The sequence below is a fragment of the Mus musculus genome, chromosome 1 (genome assembly GCF_000001635.26).
Source record: "Mus musculus strain C57BL/6J chromosome 1, GRCm38.p6 C57BL/6J".
Classification (NCBI taxonomy): Eukaryota; Metazoa; Chordata; class Mammalia; order Rodentia; family Muridae; genus Mus; species Mus musculus.
This window is the reverse complement of record NC_000067.6, coordinates 120,152,242-120,170,314: the sequence shown is the minus strand read 5'-3', so window position 1 is coordinate 120,170,314 and position 18,073 is coordinate 120,152,242. Positions and strand designations below refer to the sequence as shown.

The 18,073-nt window shown below is 45.2% G+C and overlaps 1 protein-coding gene across 7 annotated transcripts in view; it reads right to left on the bottom strand.

The window, feature by feature from the left end:
* The window catches only part of 3110009E18Rik (RIKEN cDNA 3110009E18 gene), a 67,109-nt gene that overhangs the window by 17,876 nt on the left and 31,160 nt on the right, over positions 1-18,073 (bottom strand). For all 7 annotated transcript variants that reach the window (XM_030243151.1, XM_006529893.3, NM_001172074.1 and 4 more), the window contains exons 3-4: positions 9,659-9,709; positions 4,143-4,180 (exon numbers count right to left, since the gene is read on the bottom strand). In XM_030243151.1, coding sequence (XP_030099011.1) covers positions 4,143-4,180; positions 9,659-9,709 — 89 coding nt within the window. The remainder of the gene's footprint in view (positions 1-4,142; positions 4,181-9,658; positions 9,710-18,073) is intronic.

The following is an 18,073-nucleotide window of genomic DNA, read 5'->3' as shown; positions in this document are numbered from 1 at the left end:
CCTTAGGTGGTCCCAAGGGCACATGTTTAAAAACCGTGCCCAAGTTGACAAGGATTTCAGCTTGTGTCTTATTAACTGTAATGGGGTTTGGTGTGACGGTGGATGTTTGTTCTCCAGTGATGTTTACAAATCTAGTTGGACATCAAGGACAACAATTTGGAGTTCTTATCTTCATCTGAACAGCACACAGTGCTACCTGCCAATCAGAATTCGGCTGGTTAGCCGGCTATTCTGGTGCCATGTATGGGTGTGTACGTGAGTGTGCGGGTGCCCGGGTAATGCAGGCCAGGAGTCAATGCTAGGTTGACTTCCTCAATCTCTACTCCTCCTTATTTCTTACAAAAGGGTCTTTCACTGACTAGCCGCACTCGCCGGCTGTGAGCTCCGGGATCTGCCTGTCTCTCTTTCTCCGATGCTGATTGCATGTTTGCCACCACACCTGGCTTCTATGTGAGTATTGGGGACCTGAGCACTGCTCCCCAGGCTTACAAGACAAACACTTTACTGATTAAACAATATCCCAACCCCAGTCTACCCTATTTCTAGAATACATCTGAGACAGACTCAACAGAAAGGTCTCTCCTCTCTCCAAACAGAAGTCCCATATGCCAGACGCCATATCCCACGGCTCAGGAACTTCACTCACTACAGACAAAGAGCCTTGGACTCCAGAGCACATTTACTGAGAAGATAAATTGTAATGCTTTATTAAAAGTTACTTTAGAACACAGAGACTAAATACAAAGTTCTCCAAGCACATAAAGAGCGAAAAGTAGAAAGTCTCCTGTCCCTTAGCCCCGGCTATGCAGCTCTCCTCTGCAGAGCCGATGCCTTCACGTGGGCTTCCCGACCTCACTGCTGCATGTGCCATGGGTGTGGAGATGCTCCCGTAAATCCTGCTGTGCAAACAGAAACTGTCTTCCAAAGAAAAAGGGCTGGAGAGATGGCTCGTTGAGGAAGGCCATTCTGTTTGAGCACGAGGACTTGAGTTCAAAACCCCAGCACCCTCGAAAAGATGAAGGTGCCTATGACTTCAGTACCATATGGAGAGCAGATAGGAGTAGCTGGGGCTTACCGCCTGCCAGCCTAATTCTAGGCTCAGTGAGAGATCCTGTCTCAAGGGAGTACCATAGAGGGTAATGAAGCAGGGCATTCTCCTCCTCCTGGGGCCGCTGCACAGACACCAGCGAGGGGGCACTGGGTTCCAGCATGCATGGCTCCGCTCCTTGATTATAAATGCCGTGGTTTCCCCTCCTTGATGGACTATGCCCTGGCTTCAGTTATATAAGATAATACAGACATAACAAAATCCTGTTAAGTTGCTTTTGTCAGGCATTCTCTCACAGCAGAGAGAAAAAAAACTAAAATATTCAAAACAGAACCATCCCTTGCCTTCCCTACCATTTGGAGTCAGAATGAAAACACCGTTCACACGAAGCCCGAGGTGAAGCCCGAGGAGGCGACTGTGGTTAAACGTTCTGGTAAAAATGCAGGTGCCACACTGTAGCCTCCAATACATGTGAGCCCAATATTTTGAGACACTGTTAAATTTTCAGATGAAATAAATCTCACCATAACCCAAAACCAACTGACACTCTCGGGCACTTGTTCCTGTCATGTGTGACACATGTTTACCTGAAAGCTTTTTACAACTGTACCAGGGACTTGAAACAAGAATAAAATGTGATTAATTCATGGCCACTTCCCTCAACTCTTGCTAGGGAGGGTGAGTGAGACGGCTCAGAGGGCAGTGCCTGAAGCCTGAGGACCCAAAGGCAATCCTGGGAATCTGCATGGTGGAAGGAGAGGACAGAGTCCTGAAAGTTGCCCTCTGAGACCACACATGCACCACAGCATGCACACGCGCACACACATGCAATTAATAAGTGAAAATGCAATAAAGATTTTAAACACTGTAAGAATTCCTATGACCCAAGCATGAAGGGGCATGAATAAGATATGGCCCCTTAGGGCTCAGGCATCAGCTGGTGAAGTGCTTGTCAAACAAATCCAAGGACCGGAGCTGAAAGGCTGGGCATGGTAGTGCATGTGTGCAACCCCAGCGCTGACAAGGTGGAGAAAGGACGACCCTGGGGATCAGCCAAGTAGCCGACTCAGGAGCCCAGCCAGTGTAGCTGACTCATGAGCCCTAGGTTCAGTGAGAGACTCTAAGCTACAGGGGAAGCCAGGCTTAGTGGCACAAGCCTTTAATCCCAGCAATCTTAAGGCAGAGGCAGGCCTATCTCTGCAAGTTTGAGGCCAGCTTGGTCTACATAGCAAGTTCCAAGTCAGCTAGACCTTTACAGTGAGACCGTCTCAAAACAATAACAAACAAACAAACAAACAAACAAAACAACAATAGAAATTGAAAAGCAATTGAGGAAGACATTCAATGTTGACCTCTGGACTATATATATGCATATACATGTGCATACCTGTCTACATACATGTGCACATACATGTGCACATACATTTACAGATACACATGTACACACAGATGTACACATACCCATACAAAGGTATGTCCCTCATCCTCGAGCAATTCATATAAGATTGAGCTGATGGTTTCAATGAGGAGACTATGCAAGGCCAATGAGGCTCAAGCGAAAAGATGTCCCCATCCTGCCTGAGAAGCACGCCATTGCCGGCAACTTCAACAGAACCTTACACGAGTATGTCAAGATCATATAAATAAAGGCACAAACCACATAAACCCATAGCTCTCTTCAGGTAAGGGACACTTCGGAAGGGTAGCCTCTGTGGAGGCACCCACCAGAGCTCTAATGGCCAGCACCCATACTGAGTACCAGTGTTTACTTCTGGGCCTTTGTTTCTGGCACAGAATTAGGAATGTGAAAAAGATTATGCTGCCGGGTGACAAGGGTTTTTTTTAATAAAATACAACAGGGGATTTTACTACATTCTTTGCCTATTCTTTGTCTAAATAGGTGGTAGGTATTTTTTGTGCATATGTTAATTAGCACCTCCCTCCCTTTTTTGGAGACTAGGTTTCTCTATGTAGCCTTAACTGTCCTGGAACTCACTATGTAGGCCAGGCAGGCCTTGAACTCACCTGAGATCCTCCACCCTGACCTCCAAGTGCAAGGATTAAAGGTATGTGCCACCATGCCCAGCTATTCATTTTTTAAAAGATCTATTACTAACAAGTACACATGACTATTTACATCTTCAAATTACATTTATTATTGTGTATATGTGTGTATGATGACCGGATGTGTACAGCCCACAACAGAGGTCAGCGGACAACTCCACCCTGCAGGTCCCAGGGATTTAACTCAGACTGTCAGGCATGGCAACAGGTGCCTTTACCCACTGAGTGATCTCACTGGTCTGATTGGCTTCGTATATATGTGGAATATGTGCATACATACATGGCTATATGTGTTCATGTAAATGCCAGATGTCTGTCCATGTCAGCTACTTTCTTCAATTTCTGCTAATTTTGTTGTTGTAATTTCTTTCTTTTTTAAAGCCTTTACTTTGAGACATCATGGGGAAACCTCAGATGCACTTTGAAAAGACAGACATGGTTGCTGTTTAAGACAGTCAAATCAGAAAATGCTGAGGCCAGCACGGCCTGCGATAGTATGAACCAGTGGAGACATGGTGTCCTGGTTCTTCCTCCTCATCCACTTCAGAAGGATGTGCTATCCTCCTCTGGAGTTGCCCTCACAGACCTCACAAAAGTCCCCTTCTACCACATCCTCACTCCTGCGCCCATGAGCAACACACGCTTGGCATCTATAAAGTCCACCCGGAGATCCAGCCCCACCCCATCTCTCCCTTGCCAGTGCTGAGATCACAGGTGTGCGCCACTGCTTTTACCTGGGTGCTGGGATCAGAACTCTCGTCCCTGTGCCTGTAAGGTAAACACTATTGACTACACCATCTCCCAGCCTCTACTTGTTTCCCCTTTAATGGGAAAGGAAGACGGGAAAAAAAGGAAAGAAAGTAATACTCCAAAAATAAATTTCTAGCATAGGAGATATTTTAGACACAAAGTCCATTTGTTTATTCCCAATTCCAGCAACATTTGTGGAAGTGGTATAGCAGAAACTCCGCCCATCAGAGATACCCCACCCATCAGATACCCCACCCATCAGATACACCCCTACACACACCTTTGCTTTGTGAGCTTGATGAAGAATCTTTAGTGTATCTGAAAGAAAAACAAAACAAGTTTTTTCTTCACAAAGTGCATCTAAAATTTTCTGCTGTAATTATTAGATGAAAAAACTGGAAAAACAGAAACCCTTTCTTTATGAACATACCTATTTAAAATCTGTTCAACTGTAAAAGATAATGCATTTTTAGCAAATTATTCAAAGTATAGGAGACCAGAGGTAGAGCTTAGTAGTGAAGCCTTGCCTGGCATATGAAAGTCCTGATAGGAGGAAGGAGGGACAAAAGGGGGGAAGGGGAGAGGAGGAAAGAGAGGAGAGAGGAACAGAGAGGGAAAAAGAGAGAAAGAGGGAGAGAGAGAGAAAATAATTTAAATTGATAAGTGTCCAACCCTTTGACATTGAGTGATACGACATTGTCATCTACAAAGTCCACAATCAGAAACCACTGAACTGCAAAACACAAATCACAGACAGCTTGATAATGTTTTGAGTCAGTGTCACTTTTGTATTGGGCCTCACGAGGCCTGTGGGTCAGACATGTGTGTATGGGTTCAAAGTTGAGGCCTTTGGCATGGAACAATGGAACACCGGAAGTCTGAAAAGCAAACACATAACTCCATTTTATCTTCTATAGCCATTAAGAGCCAAGAGTGAACAATTATATATTAAAAAAACATATATAAATCTTAAATTAAGTGAACAACCAGGCATGGTAGTATACATCTTTATTCAGGAGATAGAGGCTCAAAGATCTCTATGAGTTCCAGGCCAGCTTGGTCTACAGGGCAAGTTCTGGCCAGGGCTGCATGGTGAGACCATGTCTGTAAATAAAAAAGACACAAGTGAGAAAAGTGGCTTATAAAGACAAATCAGCCCTCAGGGCAGTTACAGGGCCTGCAGGTGAAATGCTGTTACCTTCAGAATTCAAACATTAATGTTTGAATTACCTACATTATCAGAGGTCATGTGAGCAGGCCAGTGCCCAAAAGACACCAATATCTGTTATGTCTTTGTGTGTCCATATGTGTGCACATGTATGTACAGGTACATGTTTATGTGCCTACATATGCATATACCATGAGTATATGCATATGTGTGTACATGTGCATGCATGTGTGTATGGATGCATGCACATGTGTGTATAAGTGTTGTAGGTGTTTGTGCGTGGAGTGCATGTATCTATATGCACACACATGGAAGCCTGAGATTGATGTCCCCTCTGGCTAGCTATGCAGTGTTTACAGACAGAGTCTTTCACTGAACCTGGAATTCACATACTCTGCTTACCTGATCCTCCGAGTAAGCAAGGCTGGCGAAGCAGCACACTCTAGGACCCTGCTGGTCTCTACCTCCTCACTGCTACATCTCCAGAGCCCACTACCAGGCTGGGCTTTCACATGGGTGCCTCAGACAGGCAAAGCAAGCTCCTTACCAAATGGGTTATTGTTTAATGCAAAACATATTCTTTAGACTTATTCATTTTCTATTATATGAGTGTTTTGGCTGCATGGATGTATATATACCATGTTTGAGCCTGGTGTCATCAAAAGTCTGAAGAAGACATTCAGTCTCCATGGAACTGTGTCAAGGATGGCTGTGAGCAACCACATCTGTGCCGGGAGCTGAACCTGGGTCGTCCTCCCCACCCCACCCACCCCCACCCCACCCCCGGCACAAGCAGCAAGTACTCTGACTGCTGAGAATTATCTCCAACCCTCCTGTGAAACAAATGCTCCAGTGTGCTCAGCCAGGCCGTACTAGTAAGCTACAGTTTTTAAAACTCGGGTCAAACGTGTTTTGAGCAGACATTTTCACCAGATTTTTCTCTTCAATAAAATTAGCAAAACCAAAGAAAGCAAAGAAAAATACCAAAGAAAGCAAAGAAAAATGTCCCTTCTTCTACAGTAACATCATCTGTCATCCTCACTTGGGGTGATCTGTTTGCTTTTTGCTTTTGCCTGGTTTTGATTTTTGTTTGTTTGAGACAGGTCTCAGTTTCCCCGGGGCTGGTTTTGAACTTGCTCTGCAGCCAAGGCTAGTCTTGAGTTCCCGATTCTCTTGCTTCTAGCTCCCCAAGTGCTGGGATTACAGACATGTTTATTTTGACTCCTTTAAAAAGAAAAAATCCCCCCAAACCACCTTATTAACAAAAACATCTTTCCTTACTAAAACTTCCTTGAGCAGTGCAATTTCATAAACACACACTTATGGGGCTAGGGAGACTGCCTGAGGGTTAGTGTGTGTGGCTCTCTCAGAGGATCAGGACCCACGCTGGTGGCTCATGACTATCATCTGTGACTTAGCTTCAGGAGATCCAATGCTTCCCTCTAGCCTCCACAGGAATATACACACAGAGACAGAACAGACAAAAATAAGATAAATCTTTTAAAAATATATAAATAGTGGTTGTGAAGGTTGCGCAGCACTTAAGAACACTGCTTCTCTTGCAAAGGACCAAGGTTTGCTTCCTGGTTCCAAGCACGCACATGCTGGTTCACAACTGTCAAGAACTTCAGGTATGGGAAGTCTGACAAACTCTGCTGGCTTCTACAGGCACAGCCTGCATGTGGTACACATATATACATAGGCAAAAACTCATACAGATAATCACAACAACAGAGCAAATGGGGTTCTAAGTGCTTAAAATAAATAGCATTTTATATTTGTGGAGTATTTAATATGCTAGCTCATGCATTGTTAAATTCCACACTGCCTCAAAAACACACAATGATTGCCAGGTGCTATGACACACCATTTTAATCCCAGCACTCAGGAAGCAGAGGCAGGCAGATCTCTGTGAGTTTGGGGCTAGCCTGGTCCATATAGTGAGTTCTGGGCCATTTGGGGCTACATTGAGAGGCTCTGTCTCAAAAAAACAAGCAAATAAACAAACTGTAAAAGTAACTTTTATTCACCAGATGTAACTGTTGTCTCAGAGGCTTACTAAAATAAGCTCATCCTTTCTAGCTCTTTCTGAACTCTGGCTGGCTGGTTCAAATCAGCAGTTCAGGCCTAAAACTCCTCTCTGAGCCGACCGATCCAAACTGGCTTCTCTCGGCTTCTGAGTGAATTCCTCTACGTGGAAAAACTGTCTCTGAACTCCATGAGCTGAACTGCTGTGAACTGAACTGACTCTCCCTGCACAGTTTCATTTCTTTTCTCTCCTCTCAACCAGCAGAGAGGAGAGCTGACACTGTACCCTAACACTCATCAACACCCAGTGCACTGTCCTGTCCCCACAGGAAAGACAAGAACCAGGGGACCAGGGTAGGTGAAAAGCCTTTCCTAAGCGAGAAAAGGCAACTGTTAGACAGCCACACCCACCCAAAGAACCTCTCCACACCTGTCAGGACCCACTGCTTCTGCAATTTCTTCCTGTTTTTCTGCCAGTTCCCCTGAATATGCACACATGCTGTGATGCAATGGGGTTAATGAGTCAGTAATTGAATGATGCATTTTCTACCCCAGTGAGTCTCTGATGGTTACACTAGCTTATTAAAATAATATTGTGGTGTGTATGTATGTGTGTATGTATGTATGTTTGTGTACACAGATATGTAGGGTTAAGGTTAGGGTTAGGGTGTGAGTGTGAGTGTGAAAACCAGAGGGCAACGTCAACTGTCTTTCCTCAGGAGTTACCCAAGTTTATTTATTTACTTTTGAGACAGAGTTTCTCACTGGCCTTGGATTCATAGATTACATTAGGCTGGTCTGGCCAACAAGGCCCAAGAACACATCCCTGTCTCTACCCTCTCAGCTCTGGGATTATAAACGTGCTGCTGTGCCTAGCATGTTTTCCATGAGTTGGGGGTAGTGACCTCAGATCCTCAGTGTTCAGCGAGCACTTTACCAAGTGAGCGATTCCCAGCCCCCAAGCTCTGCTTTACTTTAACATTTATCTTTTGAAAAAGCTGACATTGTACACATTTGCCTACCCACACAGACACACACGCGCCATCACACAATACAATATGCAAAAAAGGGAAACTATATGTAATTTGCAGGTGGATTGAAGGCTATGATTTTGAGATTCTATTCAAGGCAATCTCCTTCAGAAGTGGTGAAAGCCACAATTGAGAAATTTCATATTTACCTCAATCACACTTCTTATTCCTTTCTCTGCTTCAATGTTGAGTATGTAAATGCTGCGGGTCTCATAAATCAAAGCACTTTCCACTCAGGGCCTCCGTCTCCAGCCTGCCTGCCTCTGCGACCTCACAATTAGACTCTGGGTATTAAAATGCAGGCACACAGAGATTGTGATTTCGAAAGATTGTAGGTCATCAGTTGCCCTATCAGATGGGAGCGGAATGAAAAGCCACCCTGGAAAGTGACTTAAGGTTATAAAACATTTACACTTTCAAATGTCTGCACTAATTAGCAGAAATATTTACTGGGTGCTTTGTTATTTTCAAGCAGGGTCTGAAGTCCAAGTTTGCTGAGTGCTACTCTACTATGGATGAGGAAGCAGATGCTTTTATAACGCTATGACACAGAGCCTCGGCTTCATGTGTGTGTGTGTGCACATGCGTGCACATACATGTATACCAAGGCAGAAGACGACATGTGACTGTCAGTCCTCTCTTTCCAGTATTTGTGGGTCCCAGGGATTGAACTCAGGTGGACAGGATAGACCACAGGTATCTATCTCTACCTGCTGAGCTATCTTACCAGCCCTTATCTATCTATCCCCTTATTCACTTGTGAGACAGGTGTCATGTATCCCAGGCTGGCCTTTACAGCTTGCTTTATAGCTAAGGATGGCTTTGAGCTTCGTGTCTCCACCTCCTTTAGCTGTGCTAAGGGACTGTTCACCCTAGGCAGCAGCGGCAGGGATCTCAGGGCTGTGTGCATACAAGGTAAGCATTCAAACAACTGACACCCACCCCCAGCTCCTGCTACTGAATTTTTAGGTCACTACTTGCAACATATAAAACTAGCACATTCAAGTTATTAGCCTTTAAAATGTCAAAGTACCTTTTGAGACAGGGTCATATGTGTCCCAGGTTGGCCTTGAACTCCATATGTAGCTGAGGATAACCTTCCACTTCAGATTCTGCTGTCCCTGCCCTCCGAGTGCTGGACTACAAGTGTGCACCACCGTATTCAGGAGAGGGATGAAGGCCAGGGCTTCGTGAACACCAACCGTGCAGTGTACGGATGGAGCCGCACTCACAACCCTAAGCGACTTCTTTTAATTCTTAGTCCCTGGCTGGTTTTTTCTTCTCTGATTACTTGATAAAGAAACCTCATTTATAAACAGTTTTCCAAGCATGCTACTCCTCACAAGCATGCTATTCCCCACACAGTTACAAGTGACTGTCGCAGCATGTTATGACTCCTGTCAGTATGGTTCCTTAACAAACTTCCATACTGATGTGGAAGCTATGCCTCCTGCCCCTCCAAAGTGACTTTATTTATAGTAAATTAATATTCAAACATCACATTTAGATTCATGTCAACAAAAATAATTCAAAATTATGTATCTTTTGAAATAATAAAAAAATGGTTACCGTATTTGTAATTTCTGAGGGGCGGTGGCAGGCTGGTCCTCAAAGGGACATCTGTAAGAGAAGATGATAATTTTTTTTTCATTACAAAATAGCCAAACAGGATGCAGAGTATTTCAGTTCTGCTCTGACCCCTAGTCAAGATTCTTTTTCCTTTCTCCTTTCCTTAAATGAGGTCTGGTATAGCCCAGGAGTATCTATCAGCTAGCTCCATGTGTGGCCAATAATGATGGGGGACTCTTGATTCTCCGGCCTTTACCTCCTGAGTGCTGGGATTCCCGACGTGTGTTATCATGCCTGGTTTACATGGTGGTAGGCTGGAACTCAAGCACGTCCCCGGTTACACGCTCAGCTGGTCTCAACAATCAGACAAAGTGAAGCTAAAGCACCATCAAAATCCAGGGGCCATCTACCATAACTAAAGCATCCGTGAGCTCCCGGGCTGGTAGCCACTGACCTGAGAAGTCCCTGAAACTACTGAAAGAACCTTTCCCGGGGCTGGGCAGAAGGCTCAGCCAGAAGAGCGCCTGCTGCATAAGCACCACAGGAAATGTCAGAGAACCATGGCCTGCTTGTGTGGTCCCAGCACTGGGGGAGGGTGGATCCAGAAGGGCCTCGGAGGCAGCCAATCATCCTAGCCCAATAAATGAGCTTCAGGTGCAGTGAGAGACCTTTCTCAAAAAGAAAGAAAGAAAGAAAGAAAGAAAGAAAGAAAGAAAGAAAGCAAGCAAGCAAGCAGAGAGTGATCAAGGAAAGACATAGACTTCAGGCCTCCCCAAGAATGTGTGCTCACCTAGTGTGCAGCTGAACACACACAAGCATATACCCACACCAACAAGCACAGTTTCACACACACACCACCATACACATGAATGTGTGCTCACCTAGTGTGCAGCTGAACACACACATGCATATAACCATACCAACAAACACACAGTCACACACACACCACCACCACCACCACCACCACCACCATACACAGGAATGTGCATCTGAACACATGTGCATCACCCATACTAACAAGTACACAGTTACACACGAAATAATAAATGAACACTAGAAAGTATATATGTTGCTATTTGCTTGTACTTACATAGGGGTGCTCTGCTCAAATGGGGACAAGAGAAGAGAATTTCCATTGTCTTCCAATAGCAGGAACGCATTAGGGTAACAGGGGGATTCTCTGCTGAGTTAAGGAACTGAGGGGTAGCTCTCTGACTAGAGACTGCACAGAAATAACTTCCAGGCAATGGGAGCTGGGGACTGGGCATGGCTTAGTCGGTGGTCTGCTTGCCTAACACGAGTGAAGCTCTTGGTTTGATGTCTAACACGACACAGACCAAGAGGAGTGGTCTAGGCCTGTACTTCAAACAGTTGGGAGGTGAAGGCAGGAGGGTTAGGGGGTCAAGGTCATCTGATTACATAGTCAGTTTGAGAACAGACTGGGATCAGTGAGAACACATCTCACATAGACACACAGACACACAAACACACACACACACAGAGAGAGAGAGAGAGAGAGAGAGAGAGAGAGAACAGCTGAGAGGGGAAAGCATACTTTACACGGACAACACATCACACTGCTTCGGGGTCCACACTAACAAGCACAGAGCACGTGCAAAGCAGATGCCCTCATAGGATGTGAGGAGAGTGACTGGATCTCCGTGATCTTCGCCCTAAGAAGCCGCAACGCCACAAGCACATGAAGACCACCCAGCCAGCTCTAACCCAGTAGCTCCCAACCTTTGTAAAGGCTTCCATCCTTTAAGATAGTGCCTCATGCTTTGGTGACTCCCAACCATACAGTTATTTTCATTGTCACTTCATAACTTAATTTTGCTGCTGTTATGAATCCTAATGTAAATATCTGATATGCAGAATATCGGAGATGTGACCTCAAAAGGTCATGGCCCACAGGCTGAGAACTGCTGCTCTAGTCAAAGGGAACCCTCCCATCCACCAGCCAGTCCTCAGAGCTGCCAGAAGCATTTGAAGACAGAGTAACCATCATGGCCAAGAGGAGCCTTAGGACAACTATGGATCTACAGGAAGGCAGGCCAGCTGCTATACATGCCTGCCACACAACTGGATGACCTGAGTTTGATCCCTAGAACTCACGGATAATCTGAAGAAAAGAAATGATTCCATAAATTTGCCCTCTGACCCCACACAGGCCTGCCTCTCCCTTCCCCCCCCCCCCACACACATGCGCGCGAGAGAGGAAACTGGGGGCTATTAAATGCAAAGAAATATGTAAAGATAAAAATGAAATACTAGGGCCTATAGAGATGGTTCAGTCAGCAAAGTCCTTGCCATATACGTATGAGCACCCAAGTTCAATATCCAGCATCCCTGTAAAAGAAGGAGGGTGAGCCAGCACAGGGGAAGAGCCAGGGGGATCCCTGGGGTACTGGTGAGCTAGCCTAGCCTGGCCACTGAGCTCTAAGCCAACCAAGGAGAAAGCCTATCTCAAACAAACAAAGCAAAAAGAGGGTAGAGAGCTGGAGGGCTGGCTCAGTGTGGTTAAGTACACACACTGCTCTTGCAGAGGACCAAGCTTCAGTTCTCAGCACCTGCATTAGGTGGTTTGTAACTGCCTGTAATCCCAGTTGCAGAGATCCAACACCCTCCGGTCTCCATGGGCAACTGCTGCACAAAATGGACATAAACACACGTACATATAATAAAACAAGACCAAGGTGGCTATCCAAGGGCGACCTCTGACTGCCACATGCCCATATACATACATGAACACATACCATCTTGGACATGCACACACATACCAAATACAGGAAAAGGAAAAAACTTAGGATAGTGAGGTTGCAGCGCCCCCTCAGGCTGCCTCACAAAGCAGCATCACCAGGAGTAATAGGATGTGAAGTAACTCAGAACTCAAAAGCTGGACAAGCCATTCATCACAAAGAATGACCTAGCACTCACAAGTAGGATTTGATATCTTAAAAATACCAAATGCTTCCAAATCAAAGAACATGTAAAATCTCACCTCATCGATACGATATTTTCTGCACTCTTGATTCTATTACAGAAAACTGGTCATTTATAGAAGGAAATGTATCATGGTATTTCTATAATAAAAATATATGATTAAGTGCATAGGAGGCTGAGGCAGGACCACCAGGTTGTGGTCTGAATATATGTGAACACTTGGTCCCCAGCTGGCTATAAGACCTTTAGGAGGTGGGGCTGCTAGAGAAAGCGGGCCACTAGGAGTAGACCTCAACAGCAAGCACTCATGTGCTGAGCCATCTCATTGGCCTGACCTTCCGAGTCAGGTCCCTCCCTCATTAGTCTGGAACCCATGAGGCAGGCTATGCTGGCTGGCCAGAGAGCCCCAGGAATCCTCCATCCTCTGCCTCCTCCACCCTGAGATTACAAATGTACACTACCATGTCCGGCTTCTTCGCCTGAGTGCTGGGGGCTGATCTCAGATTGTCAGCTTGCACACCAAGTCCCTTAGCAACTGAACCATCGTTGCTACTAAATTCCAGCCCCGTATTCTTAATTTCTTTGTTCTTCCTTTCTTCACTTTTATAATGGGGTTACTACCAATCCTGCTCAAATGGAGGCTAAAAGGGAGAGAGGAGACAATCTGGCCAAGATTCTTAACCCAGCCCCTGACCTACAGGTGAGGCTAGCCCGTGTTATTACTATCCCAAAATTCTTCAATATCAAACTAGATGACCCTTTGTATGAATTGGTGGAGCCAGATAATTGCATTTATGAATTTTATGTGCTCATGTGCATGCCAACCTGCTTGTGCTCACACATGCAAATGTGTGTACCACAGTGTATACAAATAAGTTGCAAATATGTGGCCCCACCAGCCAGAGTTCTTCAGAACCTTAAACCAGATGACAGTTTTGGACACAGAGCCCACAATTCAAAAGAGTCCATACCCTAAAGCTCTCTTGTTTTTCAATTGTCTGTTTGTTTTTGACACCAAGTCTCTGTGACACAAACTCCCTAAGTAGCTGAGGATGACCTTGAACTCCTGATTCTCCTGCCCCGACCTCCTGAGTGCTGGGATTACAGATGTGCACCACCTCCTGAGTGCTGGCATTACAGATGTGCACCATGCCCCACCTCCTGAGTGCTGGCATTACAGATATGCACCACCTCCTGAGTGCTGGCATTACAGATGTGCACCACCTCCTGAGTGCTGGCATTACAGATGTGCACGATCCTGCTCAACTCAAACAGTGTTTAAGATGGACCCCAGGACTCGGCACATGGGTCAGCACTCTACCAGCTGAGTAACATCCTCAACACCCCCAAAGTTGACTTTCATAGCTACACTTGCCCCACATACCCAATAGAAACAGGCAGTAGTGGAAGGCCAAGCAGGCAGGCCTGAGCATGCAGCTCTTACAGGCACCACTGTTCTACAGAGGACAGCGGTGACCAATGGTTACTGTGAATGAATCATTCTGTGGTAAATGGGAAGCAAAGAACAGTATGGTCGGGGAAATCACAACTTCCTGTGCCACCAGAGCAACTTGATTCACATCTTGTTCCTAAGGACTTTAAGAGGCACCCATTCTGCCATACCAAGAATATCACGGCCCTTGCTGCATTGATACCAAGAAATACTATGACCCTCTAACGTGAACATTTGAAAACACAGGCTGGTGAGATGGCTTAGCAGCAGGTAAAAGCACCCGCCACTGAGCCTGACACGAGTGCTTAATTTCTAGGACCCACGTGGTAGAAGAGAAGAACTGACTTCACACACACACACACACACACACACACACAGAGAGAGAGAGAGAGAGAGAGAGAAAGAGAAAGAGAGAGAGAATAAATAAAATGCTATAAAATATTAAGATAACTTGAAAATACCTCTGTAGAAATCTGTTTGTAGTTCAAAATCCTAATACACTTTTGTAATGACTTTACAAAAGCAGGCCACTCTATAACTGGCACCAGGGGTGACCAGAATATGCCACCCCAATATATGTCTACCTTGCACAAAGATTATTTAGAAATAAAAGCTCTAGTGCTCTGGACCCTCCCTGTTCGACTAAAACAAAGCCTCTTGCCCCTACCCCACAAGACCACAGAACAACCTTGAAGACTGCTGTGCCACCAATCAACCTGCAGGGGGCATCAGAGTGAGCCACATTGCAAAGCTTCAGCAACCAGACCTCTGCTTCCCTTGTTCAAAAGCTTCCAGGCCTTAGGTAAGGGTCTGAAGACCCCTTCCTTGTCTGGGAGCTTCTCTGAGAAGTTTTCACACCCTAGGTATCCAATATATATGGCATGCACTTAGCAATAAACTGCTGGTTTTTCTCTTGTTCACCTGCCCTTTCATCTGAGAACTTACAAGGCTGGAACTGGGGAGATGGCTTGGTGAGTAAAGCACTTGCTTGCCCTTGCCATGTAAGTGTGAATCCCCAGTGCCCACATGAAGCCTGGCATGGCTCTGCACGGCTGTAATCCCAGAGCTACAAGCAGGTGAGAGGCAGAGACAAGAAAATAACTGGGAGCTCACAGGACAGTTACAGAGCAGGAAACACAAGACACCCTGTCTCAAACGAGATGAAACTGGCATGGGGTTGTCCTCTGACCGCCACATGTGCTCTGTGATACATGACTGTGTGTGTGTGTGTGTGTGTGTGTGTGTGGCATGTGCTCGTATGTGTGTACACACATCATACCTACACAGATTGTTTTTAAGACCTTAAAAGGAAGGAAAAGTTACTCTTAGTATCAAATATCAAAATACCCCTAATAATTAAGAACACAGCAAGAAATAGTCAGTCTGTGACGATGCACACCTTTAATCCCAGCACTTGAGAAGCAAAAGCAGGAGGATCTCTGAGTCTCAGGCCAGCCTGGTCTACAGAGTGAGTTCCAGAACAGCCAGAGCAACACAGAGAAACCCTGTCTCTAAAAACAAACAAACAAACAAACAAACAAACAAAGAAGATGGCAACAGAATTTTGTATTTTGTGTAAGCCAGAAGTTACTTTATGAATGATCATGGTCTTTAAAATGTTTTAAATAACCAAACAAGCAAAGGAAACCAGTTGCCAAACCAAGCCCATTTATTTACCACTAAAAAAGAGAGCCCTGGGAATTAAGGAGGAGAAACTGGAGCAAGGTAACAATTTACTCACAGCTGGAGAAATGGCTAGGCAGTTAAGAACACATGATGGCCTTGCAGCTCCCAGGACCTGAATGGCAGCTCACAACTGTCCACCACCCCAATTCCAGAGAATTGGTGCCCTCTTCTGGCCTGTACTATCACTACATGCATGTGGTAAAAATACAGACATACAGTAAAATAAATAAATCTTTTAAAAACTATTTATTTGGGGCTAGAGAGATGGCTCAATGGTTAAGAGCACTGACTGCTCTTCCAGAGGTCCTGAGTTCAATTCCCAGCAACCACATGGTGGCTCACAACCATCTGTAATGGGATCAGATGCTCTCTTCTGGTGCATCTGAAGACAGCTACAGTGTACTCCTGTACATAAAATAAAATAATTCCTTAAAAAAAAACTATTTACTCTCAATAAATAGACCCCTTTGAGTTCTGAAAAAAACAAAACAAAACAAAAAAAAACCAAAAAACTATTTACTCAAGATGTCCATACAACCAGGATGATAGCAGGCTGACATCTTAGAAAAAGACATCAACTTTTTAGATGGCATTTTATTGAGGTATTGTGTATCAGTGTAGATGAATGTGCCATAGCACACTTTCAGTGGCCAGAGCACAGCCTGTGGGAGTTGGCTCCCTCCCTGTACCACATGGCTCCTCAGGTCAAACAGAGGCCTCAGGCTTGCTGTCAAGTGCTTTTCTATGCTAAGCTATCTCCCTGGCCTGAAAAATACACCTTAACCCAATGTAAGCCAGGCAAGGGCAAAGAAGGGCTGAGGTAAGCAAGGCATGGGTGACCAGACACTCCTGTGCCCCTTTCCCATGGAATGAAATGGACCGGGTTGTGAAATCTGCAGTCAGTACACGTGTAACCATAACATCATGGTCTTCATTGCAACAGATATGTCATCTATAGAACAGATATGTCATCTAAAGAACAGAATATGTCATGCTCAAGAAGGCCTAATCAAGTTAAAAAAAAAGAGTAGAGAAAAATCATAATCATTTTAGTAACTTTTAAAAATTGTTTATGTGTATGTGTGTGCACCTCCTTGGCTGTGTAAACACAACGTGCCTGCAGTACCCACAGAGGCCAAAACAGAGCCTCCATCTCCTGGCACTGTAGTCGCTCTGTTCCAATGTGGGGGAAAAGAAACCCAGGTCCTCACAAGAGCAGCAAGCACCCTTAACCACTGAGCCGCTATCCAGCTCCTTAAGCAACTTCATGTTTTGTGTTAGGTTCATTTTTCCACCATCCTGGGGCACACGTGGCCCGCAGGCCACAGGTTAGATACAGCCGCTTGAAACCTGGAAAATCCCTAGCCACTCTGACCTTAACATCATTTGGCTTTGAAGAGAGAAGAAAGATTGGGTAAGTTTCCTGCAAGCCATTACCTCCCAAGTACACATGAGTGACTGACATGTCTACACAATCTGACCCAAAGTCAGGGAGGCAAAGGGACATAGACAACATGAGTGGAGATCTGTCACCTTGTTTGAGTCACCCAACAGACACCTACACAGACCCAAGAGAAAGGTGAGAGCTTCAAACAAAAGTGGCTTCCAAGTCCCTAAAAAGTAACCTTGGTGATCTTCGTCACTATGACACACTCAGCTTGCACATGCACGTGCACATACACACACAAACACAAACTAGAGCACATACACAAATGCACACACACACACACACACAGTTGAAGATGACTTCGTGGTTAAAACCCTTGCCACGTAAGTATGAGTACCAGAGTACGATCCCAAGAATCCAGTGAGTGGGCACAGAGGCTGCTTATAATTCCATCCTCAGAAGGCAGAGACGGGGGGTCCCTAGAGGCAGTTGGCTAACAAAATCAGCCATGTCAGTGAGTTCACACATGCACACACGTACACATAGCATGCATGCACGCACAAAAATGGAAAAAATAAGTAAATAAACAGTAAACATATATATAACATCACTAGGCTTCCAATTCATGGAACTATATATTAAAAACTGTGCTGTGTACTCTATATCGATTTACTTGACTTAAAAGAGTAAAAGCATATGCAGGATGCTGTATCAGATGCCTTGGGATGCTTCAGTAATGAAGAGCAATAAGGCCCTCTCAGTATGAGGGCCGTACGTTCGGGATGATAAACTAGCACCACCAGATTTTCATTCCTGGGCCAGGGAGATGCTCAGCTGGTAAAAGTGCCTGCTGTCCAGCCTGATGACCTGAGTTTGATCCCTGGGGGAGAACTGGATCCTGCCAGTTATTCTTATTTCTACATGCACTCTGTGACATAAGCACCCC